At 36.1% G+C, this 13,503-nt stretch overlaps 1 protein-coding gene across 3 annotated transcripts in view; it reads right to left on the bottom strand.

Annotated features, from left to right (window-relative positions):
• Positions 1-13,503, bottom strand: part of DNAJC24 (DnaJ heat shock protein family (Hsp40) member C24) — a 43,339-nt gene that overhangs the window by 29,109 nt on the left and 727 nt on the right. For all 3 annotated transcript variants that reach the window (XR_010373155.1, XR_010373154.1, XM_064452819.1), the window contains exon 2: positions 12,587-12,727. Coding sequence is in view for 1 of the 3 variants with exons in the window: in XM_064452819.1 (XP_064308889.1) it covers positions 12,587-12,694 (108 nt within the window). In the remaining 2 variants the exon portion in view is untranslated. The remainder of the gene's footprint in view (positions 1-12,586; positions 12,728-13,503) is intronic.

The following is a 13,503-nucleotide window of genomic DNA, read 5'->3' on the forward strand; positions in this document are numbered from 1 at the left end:
ACAGCAGGGAATTTATCTTCTTGATTCATTCCTTCAATCTATCTCATCTCTTCTTCCTTTTTCCCCCCAAACACAAACAATCTTGAAGCTTTTTAACAACTTTAGCCTTCTCCTATCTGATCTTGTTATCTGCTTTGGCACTGATTCTAGCCTCCACTATCCATCTCCAGGATGATTCTTATTCATAGGAAATGTTCCTCGTTTGAAGAAAAAGAAAGACAGTTTCATTCTGCTTCTAGTCTCTTATACCTTATCTGTTCTGTGATGTTTTCCTAACATAGTTCAGTGATCAACTAGCTGGTGAAAACTGTGTCCATCCTTCTCCCATTTTCCTCCTTAATCTGCCTCCTCAGTCTGCCAGAATCATATTTTTAAGCAAGTAACAATCTGAGCTTCCTGCAAAATATTCAGCTGCTTGCATGTTTTACACACGTTATTAATCTTTTCCTTACCTTCAGGCCAAAGATAACCACTGCTGTACGCAACATCCAGCACAGCAGACCTCCAACTTGAGACAAGTAAGAACCATTAGAACAGAAATATTTCAGACAATATTATTGCTGCTGTAACTGTTACTATAATGAAATACTTGCTGTGACTCAAGGTATTTGCAGCAAAGAGTCATCAAGATAGCACACAGGAGGAAAAAGGAATTTGAATAATGAATAATTTTTAAAGGAAACACCCACAGACAACCCAACTTGTTATTTTAAAAATAGCAAGTTAAAAAAGAAAGTTGGGATTAAGTGTACACAGCAATATGCAACAGTTATGCAGACCACATTCTGTCATTCACTAATAGCTGAAAACACAGAGGATACCATCAATCCGATGCTGCAAATTCTTGAAAATTACTGGAGTCCTCTAAAGTGGAATTAAAAAAATCGTAGAACAAATTACGCTGTCATATACACATTAATTTGCATCTTGCATTTTTATTTAAAGTTGTCTTGCTTAAACTTACTCTAAACTTCCTCAACCTTCTCTCTGATTAAGCCAAGAATTTTACCACAACATTATCTTTCACATTTAAATCACACAGGTTGATAACCTTGATTTCTGACCAGACTTTTGAATGGTTCTATTATTCACTGGAAAATCTTAATCTTTTGTCAAATAATTGGGCACAAATCTGAGCTAAGAGACATGTGAAAAGAGATCTGCTTTTCCTCCTCTGTACTTAGTGGCTGCTGCCAATCCATATGCCCATCTTTAGCATACTTGTTTGATATTTTTAACTGCTGCAGCAGCAGAATTACCACTGTAATTCTGACTAAACTTTTTGTAGAAGTAAATTTCAACTTCCATGTAAACAGTCACTTTCAACCTGATGCTACTTGTAGAAGTCCTGTGATTGCAGAGCTGGTCTTACACTAAGAAGAAATCTCTAATGAGAAATACTTTATTCTCTGCAGTAAACTACTGAAGTCTAAAGATTACCTCAGGTACGACCAGAATCCTTTTCTAAGGCAATTGCTTGTATCATGATACTACTATTCTGACCTTACATTCTCTTATTGGTCTTAACTGACAGTGGGTCCCCACTTTGTTCAAGGTAACACTCCATGAATCTGCTACTTCAAAGCACTCCAGCTACCATGCAAAAACAAGTAATTGCAGACTCTTGTTTGAAAACTTTCTCGAGAGAGATAACCTATTGCATTGGCAAGGGAAACAGACTACACTTCTGCAGCAGCAATAACTATTCCATCTTATAGAAACCTAAGTAATGAACTCTTAGCCCTTCCCCCCCCCGCCATTCTCCAGTCTCTGGAAAGACCTAACCCCTTTAGTCCGAGAAGAGTCCGACAAAACAGCAAGTAATTACCCCATATACCTTTCACAGTAAATGTTCGCATTGCTCACCCTTTTCAGCTCTGGAGCAAACAATGCTGAAATGAAATGTAAGTTTCATTTTCTAAGGATATAAAAGAAAATCAACTGTTGGATTCTGTGTTTATGTAGCGTACATATGTTTGTGTATTATACATACACACCTGTGTAATTAGAAGCAAAGATTAATTTGGCTAATGAAGGTATGAAAATGAGGAGAGGAAACAAACCTATGGTTACCAGAAAGTACATATTTAGAAACACCTTCCCTTTCGTAGTCTTCTGCTTCCATGGTTCTTATTTTCCTATGATGAGCCACCCAAGAATCTCAAAAGCTACTTAAAAAAAGCCTTTTGGGAACTATGCTACACAGCAGAAGGTAAAACAATAAAAACCCCGACAAAAACTAGCACAGGAAAAGAGAGAAGAAATGAAACATTGTAAAACTTAAGTGAGTAAAAAGGTAAAAATAAAAAGGGAATTTTAAAACCTCTTTTTAAATTTCTGACCCCTGTGCTGACAGTTTACGCTGTTAAATGCCATGGTAAATGATGTTCCATTGTTTTGGCAAAAGTTAATGTGGCCCTAGTCATTGAGTAATGCCAGCTACACAAATGGTTATGAAAATAGTTTAGGCAAATGCTACCTTCACGTGAAAGGAAACCCCAGAATCCAGTATTGTATTACAAGAAAAAACAACCAGCATTGCTTAAACTACTGAAAAAATGGGCATGAACTTTTCCAGCTGACACGTATAATAGCGGATGAAGGAAACCCCACAGGATGCTACTTCCTGGCTGAGTAACATCTGGCAGAAGGGCAGGGACAGGCAGGTAAGGGCAGTAGTCTTCAGCTGGCACGGTGACTTGCAAGATGAATACCTTTCTGCAGTCTAAGAAAGTCAACTATTTTGACACCCACGACTTCCTCAGAATTCCTGAGCACAAAGCAGAGTTTTTACATTGTCCCTCCCACCCCTAGATGACTGTCACTATAGCATTCAAACCAAAGCATACCATTAACTTTCAAATTCATTTGGAACACCTAAAAACAGACAGACACTTTTAAGAGGTCAGATTCAAGCATAATGCAAAATAATCTAAGTCCCTAAGGCACTTCAGCTGCAGAAGTCACTGTGGAAAGCAGGCCTTGAAGAATAGAGAACTTATTTTAAACAATTATTTATTAGTGACCATAACTAACTCTTGCATAGCACTTCAAAAGTTGCAGGTGTTTGGTGTTTTGTTTTCTTTAAAATATTTCTTTCAGCTTTCCCTATCTCTAGGAGCAATATATATAGAATCTTTACAGTATTTGAAGCCATTCATGATCTCAAAACAACAGGTTAGGCCCCAGTTGAATTATACTTTTAAAATGGACATGAAAAGCTAAATATTAACAGAATTTATCACTCAGTTTAGAAAACATTTGGGTGCAAAACCCATGAAGAAACCACTTACCTTTTATGAGCCAGCTTGATTTGAGAGTCACATTAGTAAACATGTTACACTGTATTCAAAAAAATAGAAAACCCGAAAACCCAAACCCCACAAACCAACTCCAGAAGCACCCAGGTGTTGTACAGATTTGGCATCTTAGGCAATACCAAATAAGTCTAATGCATCTTGAGAAGTTTCAACCCTTAAAAATCAGAGGCCCTCAAGTATGTTATGACTACTACAAAAATAATCAATTCCACAGATATCACACTGGTATGTAAAACAAAAAAACCAAACATCCCCAAAAAACAGTCATTTCAAAATTTCATAGCCACAGTGAAAAAACCCATTCCAAACATAATCCATAGAGTCACATAAACTTTGCATCTAGTTTGGACTGGATTTACTCACACTGACGGCTTAAAGGACGTATTTATATCTGGATCAATGTTTGGTGTTACTTTAACTTCTAATTTGAAATTGGTCATGGTTGGCATATTTCTCATTTGTAGTGAAACAACTTTGACAGTGTGTCCTCATAACTACTAGAAGGACATACCTTCCACACGACTCAAGGAAATCATGTGACAATAGCATACTCTGCTCACTTCACAGAATTTAGTATTGATCTTTCTGCCATTGATACTTAAGAAGCAGTCTGTATAGATGGTCTTAAGACTTTACAGAACTTCCCCAGTTTAGGAAGGAATAGTCAAGATATGTAGATGAAAAGCTAAGGTCATCCCTATGGGAAATCAGCAACTGTACAGGAACAATCCAATGTTTTCATTACTTAACTTTCAGTAGCAACGCTTACAGAACCCATAGTTACACTGAGAGAATCCTATCAAGCCCATACTTGGCATTGCTCTTCCGTAGCAGTAGGACCTAATACTGGATTGCTGGCATGCTCTGACAGAAGGGGAGTACCTCTTAAATGAGAAACTCTTGTTCAGCCTCTCCTCAAACATCTCATTAGTTGCTATTTAATGTTTATGTCAAGAAAAGAAAAACATTTAGCTAAGATGCTGCTCAGAAAACTTGTTCATCTTTACCTTCTTTGACCATGGAGATTCTTATACATCCAACACAGCCTGTGAATTTTTTCATTACTGTTAATTTATTAGGAACAACAACAAAGGGTCAAGTTTTAAAAAAGCTGACTATTGACTTTTCAGCCTTAAAGTGCTCCTTTTAACATACTGAAAATTAAATGACAGGTAGTTTATCCAAATGACTACAACAAAAAAGCTGAACTCTTGTACTATAACAATACAAGGTATCTACAAAGTGTCCTACAAGACAGCCCTTCTGGAATAGAATTCGCTTATGCATTAATTCCGTTCAAACGAACTTATCTCTCCTGACCATTTGGGCTCAATGCGAGATGAGAAAGCATTCACGACCAACTGAGGCAAGGAAGAAAAAAAACATGGGGTATGGGACAGTTCTTACGTCATTCAGATCATGATTTTCTGACTCAAAAGTGTTTAAAGATGAAGGAAAGAAGGAATGCAGGGCTTTTATAAGTTTCCATGATAGTTATATTACGTATTTTAAAATATGACAAAATTACACAGACAATTTATTTAAATCTAAAAAAAAACCCCCAACACCCCTCCACACCCCCCCAGAAAAAAACCCAACCCACAAACCCAGAAGTCTGCAAAACACTAGTCTTTTCAAGGTACTGCATCATACTACAATATTTTAAAAAAAAATCTAATAACTGTTTCAGATGCAACACAAATGTGGTCAATTTCATTTAATAGCAATAAGAGATCCTTATATAAACACAGTTATTTCGAGATGATTGATCCTACCCTTACCATTTATTATCCTTCAAACTCATGTTCTGGGATTGGAGCTTCTTTAAATAATTGACCCAGTGCTTAAAATTTCAGAAGTAGGCACTTAAATAGAGAGTCTGATTTGAAAATGTTGAACAACTCAAAGTGCTCTTGACTGTGACTGCTTGAACGTCAGAATAATCAGAACATTTACTTATGTGAAAACATTCTGCTGGTCTTTTTAGCTTCCTTCTCTGTGCTTTAATTCATATCTTTCACTACATGATTTTTATTTCAGACATCTCATTCCTGAAGCAAGATATAAAGCAGACCATGCAATATAAAACTACTTCAACATGTCTTCAGAAGTGCTGAAAGAACACTTGCCAATCTTAAGAAAAGAAACATATTCATGGAATTTAATAAGCTAGTACTTGAGATTTTATTTTTAACCAGAATTTTAATTTTATACTACCTCAGGACACAGTGCATATGGAAAACCTCTCACAAAAAAGTCTACCAAAGACAGTGTAGATTCTATTTTTAATACATTGTTACAATCAGTAACTTTTATAACCAGTGCACAAAATGTTCGAATGAGACATCAGACTCCTTTGCAGAACATAAATGACATTAAATGCCAAGCACACATTAGCTGAATCTCATATTTAAATTGCCTGATGCCCGTTATGTTCTTAAGTATGTACCTTAAAACTACAAAGGAGGAAGCATCCGAAGCTGCTAATGATAACAAACTATAGATGATAGCCTAGTAAGTAAACAGCTTAAATTTAGAAACAGTTTTCCAAACTAATGTTACTTTCACAACTGGATGAACTACTTGGATAAGCAACCTTACTTGCTAGCTTATTTTCTAATGTCCTATAAAATAGCTAAAAATAACTTTCTACTATAGGGATGTTCACACCATCCACTTGTTAACATTCACCTACATTTTTTTAAAGTGATTATAAAAAAATTACACTTTTTTATTACAAAATAATACAAAGTCAGACCGCTCCTTATGGCCTGAGGCACAGCAGACACCCACCTCTAATAAAGGAGCACTGCAGACTTTGTACCAACGTTGTTACACGGCCCCTTGCCTACCACTGTACCCTTTTTCTCTTCACTAACATCCACGACTGCTCTTCTCCCATTCCTTCTACAAGTCAGGATAAGCCTGTTCTTGGATAGAATGTGGCTGGAGTACGCCTTCAAGCTGGTTACTGACCAATCAGAGCACTAATTGGTTAATCACTGCATTTCATTTGATCAGCCAGCTGCCTAATTATGCAGAACACACGCTCCCATTGGCCAGTTACCCTCAGAGAGTGTGTAAGGCCCAAGGACCAACTGCCACCAGCATTACAGCTTCCCACAATTCCGACTGAGCGAGCAGGAGCTGTGGCTCGAGGTGCCAGTCTGTATCACTGCGTGTGGCAGCATCGTGCATCTCCAGAACGGCTGGCTTTTAAGTACTATCTTGACACATGCAACAAATTTGCGAGATCGTTCAGATTGATAGAAGTGCAACATGAGCATTGCCAGGGGAAATACCTGTTCTTTGGACTTACTGAATAGCATAATGACCTCTGTGTAAGAGAGAGAGAAAAAAAAAAAAACACCACCACAAAAGAACAGGTAGATGAATTGAACAAAAGGTCTCATAGCTTAAACAGCAGCAGGAACATCAGCATGATCATGACCTGGCTAATCAAGCTGCTTGAACTAAGTGACATCTGGAACACTGAGGTTCATTATATACTACATAAGTTAATAACCAATTTTCCAAGTCCCAACTTGAAAATATGCCTCCTTGTATTTTATTAAGGTCTTAAGTAGTAAATCAGATGTAAAGAACAGCTCAAAATAAAACTACCTAGAGCGTTAACAATAGTCCTTTGCGTCAAACTTAGTGGCTCATCTCCCTCTCTGTTGCAATATTAACTTCAGTCAAGCTGCAACCAGGCTGCACTGAACTTGTCCTATTTACACTGACAAATTACAAAATCAATTTTCTACAAGTTGCTGAAACTAGAGTTAGCTAAGCATGATGACCTGTTAAGTATCTCTAACAAGGATGCTGCTATTCAAACTAAAAACTTGCAAAAGCTATTAAAAAACCAAATACATACACTGTGTAACTTTCATTAAGAAAAGAATTATTATGAGATTTCTGATACAAAGCTGGAAGTATTTTAAAAATCCAAATTCTCAAGTTAAAGTCAACATGAAAAGAAGTTCCTCAGTAGGCAAGTGCTTTCAGGAGTAACACTGAATTTATTTTGGAACAAACTTTAACACAACAATCATGGAAGCAGATCCTTATGTAAATACACTCTGCATTTCTTATGATTGCAGAATTCAGATGTGTACATAAAACTGATAAGATACAACGGATTTTTTTTCCTCTCCAGAGACAGATGCCTTTCCTCTACACAAGCTCAATGGAACAATCTCTCCTTGAAGTTATTTTACTTCATTAAATTAAATTTCTATTAATGTCCTTTTTTAATGCTGCTGAGAGTCACTCTCACCCATGCCTGATGCTTTCAAACAGATTAAGCGATCACCTTAACACTTTGTTCATATTTCTATATACACACCACCACTTCTGATAATCTTTGTAACACTATGTGTTAAATGGCACATTTTATTTCCTTACCATATTAAAAATAAGAGATTCCTGCATACTCCCTGCTCAAATTACATGGATTTTCTTTAAGATTAGGGCACACATTGTAATAGCAGCATATAATTTTCCTGCACAATAATTTTTTTTCCAGCTGAAAGGTATCCTATAATATCATCAGCATCAATAGGAACAGACACCTGATTTTCAGCTAGACAAAGCTTAGGTGTTTGGTGAGTTTATTCCCTGTAAAAAGCAGTTTTCCCATATAGAGCAGCTACACAAAAATTTGAAAACAATCTGGCAACTCGTTCTTTGACCACAAAGTGCTAGACCAAAACGAGATATAAAACCTGCCAAAAATAAGGTGGTATAATTCCCCCCCCCCAATATCCTATTTTTGTTACTCTAATTTCATCCTCTGTTAATCTTATACACATTCAGAAGTGCAACATAAGCACTGTCCTTCCTAAAAGCTGCACAGACTCCTTGAAAATCTAAGTATAGATCATAAAACCGGTTTATCCATTTAAGAAATCTTTTTGTTGGAACTAATGTGTATGTACACGCGGATAAAAGGCTATATGTACCCCAAACACCTCAAACTCATCAGCATGTTCCAAGGACAGAAGGTTAAAGACTGAACTCCTACTACTTAGACAGCATATGAATTCCCAAAGTGATTCCTTTCAGAGTGTGCAAGTCGTCTGTGCTTCAAAAAGTACTTCAGCATGAACCTACACCAGCCAATCAAGGAATCCTTACACTGAGCTATGCTGGTTACAAAATACATATCTGTAATTTTTCTTTTTCTTTCAGAAGTATTGGCTGAAGCTCTGTGCTAGAGAAGAGAGTGGAGTACCAGGCAGCACACACAAAAGTTTGATTTTGTTTTAAAAATAAGCTATTTATAAAATTGCCAGTGTCACACACATCTTGTGCCCAGAAGTCTGACATCTTCAGCTGCCACTGATTTTTACAATAATAAAGTATCAAGATGATCCAGGTATCAGTAACATAACTACACAAAAATAAGTTTCATTAAGCTGTAAGAAAATCTTAGAAATATGAACTTTTACTTACATACTTAGAAGGTGAGAAGAAAAAAATACTGACTAAAAAAAAAAAAATATCACTACTTTTAGGCCAAAAGTGCTATTTTCTGTATGAAAGTAATACTATTCTTAAAGACAGAATTGACATTGTCTGTAGTAAAAATAATTCACTTAAACGTATGTTGTGACCTGACCAAAAGAAAAAAATAAGCAAAATATAGCAAAACTGTAAGTAAATGTATTCACTCCAGTAGGGTGTGTAAGCACAGTTTTATTTGTTATGGGTTATTAATGTTTTCCATCATCAATTTGTTAGAATTGACAAAAACAAGTTCTGTGTTAAAAATGAATCCGTTTTAAGCTAATTCAGCCTTATGAAATCATTCTTACAAACCTACAATTCAACAATTTTTAATCAAGTACCACTTTGTATTATTCATTCCAGTCCTGAGATTTAACTACAAACATAGTTATCTTTTGGATGACATATGGCAAGATCTCCAACTCTTTCTAGCTTTAGAAATTTACATCTGCCTGTTCGTTCAAGATGCTAAGCATACATGTGTTGACAAACAGAAAATAGCAGATGGCAAAAAGCAAATGCTCAACATGAAGCACTGGGGATCATCTGAAGAAGGTTTGGACTCAGACATTTGCCATTTGTATTTTAACAGCAGATTTATTTTAAAAAATAAATTCCACCATCTATTATGCTCGATGCTAATGAACATCTGTGATCAGAATATTCATTATTACAGAATCAATGTCATATTAATTGCAATTGGTATTCAAGATTCAAGTTGCCCTATAAACTTTTGGATCTTAAGGTAATTAGCACAGTACAATTCTTCAGAAGGTTAACTTACACTGCTACACATAACCCAGAAAACTTTCTGTACTGACCATATAATTTCTCATGAAATTTTTAAAGAGGCAATACATGGCTAGTCCAGCTTCTAAACTAGATTTACTCTGATAACTGACTACTACCACAGTACATAAAAATACCTGCATGTAGATGTGTTCTCTGCCCACACCAATACTACTGTTACTTCTACCACCACTGTTTCCAACAACAGCTTTAGAAAACCCAAAGGAGCACTTTGTCAGAGGTGTGAAGCTACCAAGAGCTCTATATACAAGTTCTACTTGGGGAGCAAGGGAGTTACTTCACCTGAATAGGGCACAACAGGTGAGACAAGGTCCAGCCAGTGCTAGGCTTTTTACTAACAATGAGGAGCAGATGCCTAGGGAATAGTATCAGGATAAGACAAAAACATACTGCAACGCCTCCCTTACAATTTCCACCAATTTGGAAGTCCATAGCTCATGAATCTCTGAATTGGAGTATTTTTTTTTGTTAACATGCCATGCAGGCTTTTCTTTCATGGAAGTCTTACAACTTTTTCAACCCTGGAACCCCTTGGACTCAACACCATCTGTGGCAATAACTTCTACACTGTAGCTATGTGCTGTATGAACACCTTTTAGTGAAGGTATGTAGTGTAGCCTCCAGTCACTCCTACAGCCAACGAGTTTAAGGTGCATAAAAACAATTGTTATTTTATTACTCCCATGCTTTTGAAGACTTTAGACTGACTGTGTTAGATGCAGTGTTAGTAAGTAGACAAACAAATGGAATCTGTAACAGTTCAGCTAAAATAAAAAGACTAACAGAGACAGGACATATGACAACAACAGACCAGCAGGTGGTCTGCCTTGCAGAAGACACCTACAAGTAAACATCAGTGTGGCTTCTAGTCAGAAAGAGAGAACCACCACTGATACCAAAGAATGCTGAGCCAAATCACAAAAGGGATGGGGAGAGAGAGAGAGAGAGAAATATCTGTATTTTCTCTAACATTTCTCACTGACTTTTCAAATAAAGAGCACTAACCATTCAGTTTGGAAATACACAGGTTCTAAAGAAAAGCTTGTATATTAAAATAATCTTTTCATCTTCTAAAACTACAAACAGTTATAATCTCCAACGATTCTCACTTCACACACATCAAAATAATTACATGAAAGTACAATGTGGTAACACAAAGGGTCAGTTTAATTAAAAAAACCCAAAACCTCATATAGGAAAGGCACTACGTAGTTTCGGTTCTGTGGCGAACAGCTCTAAACAATACTTTACATATGCTTTTAATTCCATTATTATACACAGATTCACAGTGAAAGAAATATATTCATTCCATTACAGTACTCAGTTTAAATTAGCCTCCTATCTGAAGGTTTTTTACACTGCAGTCCCCTATTGTTTTCATTAAGAACAAACAGATCATTATTAATATTTTATTCACATTTTACTAGTAATTCAGTAAAACAAAAAACATTAGGCGGCCCAAGAAAACAGCTCTTTCTGTTAAGAGTGGAACTGAGAAGCTTGGTTTCCAAGGCACTCTCCTACATTGATTCTTCTAATGTTTAATAGTGAGAAGCAAAAGATTTATGTCATGTATCTGCATGCAAACATCTTGTAAAGTGTCAAAACTTAACACTCTAAGTGCACAGATCAGTTTCAGACAAAGAAGTTAGCAGGAAGCACTGAGAAAGTGTAGATGTAAGCAGGATGACTTAGCAAATTCAAATGAAGAGTATCATAATGTTTAAATTTGGAATATATTTCATACTGGTGAAGTGCCCTTTAAAACAGGTTGCACAGAGGCTAGCAATAAAAATAAAATAAAAATGCCAACCCAAACCAAAAAAAACAAACCCAAACAAAAACCTAACAAACAAAAAAACAACCCATGAATTTATTTCAACTCAAAAACCCAGTCTCCCACTAACTGGCATTCTCTTTACCTCACTTAAAAGTCCCAACTTCTTATCAACATTCATTTGGACACCTCAAACCAAGAAAGATTAGCCATTCATGCACTTTCTAATGCCCTGCCAATACTGACATTCTAGCTAGCAGCTGCCTAAAGGAATATATAAAAACTGAGTTCTGCTCACCTTCCTTCTCTACCAGGTTGCCAGTTTTTCAGAAACTTAGGAATTTAGTTATCTTAAGACTTCTATTTGTTTATCAAAATTGGTTGAAAATGGTCAACAGTATCAAAACAACACACCCCATCTTCCTCAGAAAGCCAGGCCAAAGCATCTTTTGAGCAAAAAGCCTGAATTCAGGGGAAGGAGTAAAACAGAAGAACCAAGAACCATACAAAGTAATCTGGTAAAACTCTGAGATTCTTATACATGCATACCAGGAGTACAGGAAAAATTAAGATAATTTAAAGAACATCAAGTCTTAATGCATGGCCAAAAACATGACTCCACAAAAATGCACCAGAAACTTTCAAATAAAATTGATATTAAAATATTTTCCTCCTATACATTTTATATTCCATTACTGCAGCCTGTCAAGAAGAACTTTTTGCTCTTTGCACCTGGCCTTTATACATTAAATGGTTGCAATCAGCGCACTGCAACTGCATGCGTGATAGTAAATACTATGAGTATCAGTTAGCACATTTATGGCTATGTGCTACAAACAATGACCTTTTTTGACTTGTGTGCCTGGTTATCCAGCACCTGATGGACAAGTATTTGGCTCAGTTCATTCATGAGTGTTTAGCAAAGCTGGGAAACACATCAGCGTTTTGGAACCAGAACATCAAAACCCCGTTTTGCAAAATATAATGATAACTCAAACTCCAGACATTTATTTCAAACTCAAACCAGCCTCAGTGAATTAATATTATAAACACACTCTGATTAATCATATTTATTAAAAAAAAGTAAAAGCAAACCCTGCAATTATTATCTTATTCATTCATAACATTTGTTTTTGCACATCTTAAATAACAAAAACATACTTACTAATAAAACAAGTTTTTGGTACTTCTGTTTTAGCTCTGCCAGACTGTCCGACGGCTTTGCACCCAGAATTTTGTACCAGTCCTTTTGTGTTATTCTTTCAAAGGCCATAGTCTGAATGGCTTTGAAATTACTTCATTAGCACTGTGTAAGAAAATCAGATAAATGTAACTACAATTTGAAAGAGAAACAGTTACAAAAAGCAAAATGAGGAAATGTGACAAACTACAGGATCATGAAATAGATTGCACCCTCCAGCACATCTACACCTACATAAGATCTATAGTGCAAAAAATCAACTTAATTCACATGGCCATTCCATCCCATAGATTGTCATACATGAAGTGACTTAAGTTAAGCCGTATTTCCTGTCCCAGTTCCTTCAGAAGCTGTCCACATGCCTTTAAAATAATTTGCGTTTCAACCGTCTGACCTATTTTGAACCTACCCATGCTATATATACACTTTTTATAGATACACTTTTAAAAAGATATACATTTTATTTTGAACCAATACTGTACTTATATGAAAAAATGAAGTACAGGGAAGTGTGACATTTTGTCAGTTCTGCAATGAGATACGTACAAGAAAAAAAAAAGGTATGGCCTGCATTTTACACAATGATATTCACAATATAGACCATCCTTCATCCTACTGGGTAAGAAGGCTTAACTTTTTTAATCTTAAAGTAGAAAAGCATACAAAAACAAATAAACAAAAAAAGAACAAAAGCATATGAAGTTAGCACAGGTGGCTAAGTAAAACCTAACTACTTGGGTGCTGTTTATTTTTGGCCATCTATCATCAACCTAATGACCCAGAATGAAAAAAATAAACAGGAGAATTAAATGCCAGTAACAGCACAGTAACGATTGAGCTTCAAGCAGATTCTTGGGCATACTGAAATCCCAAGCTTGTAG

This window comes from Phalacrocorax carbo, chromosome 5, assembly GCF_963921805.1.
Source record: "Phalacrocorax carbo chromosome 5, bPhaCar2.1, whole genome shotgun sequence".
Classification (NCBI taxonomy): domain Eukaryota; kingdom Metazoa; phylum Chordata; class Aves; order Suliformes; family Phalacrocoracidae; genus Phalacrocorax; species Phalacrocorax carbo.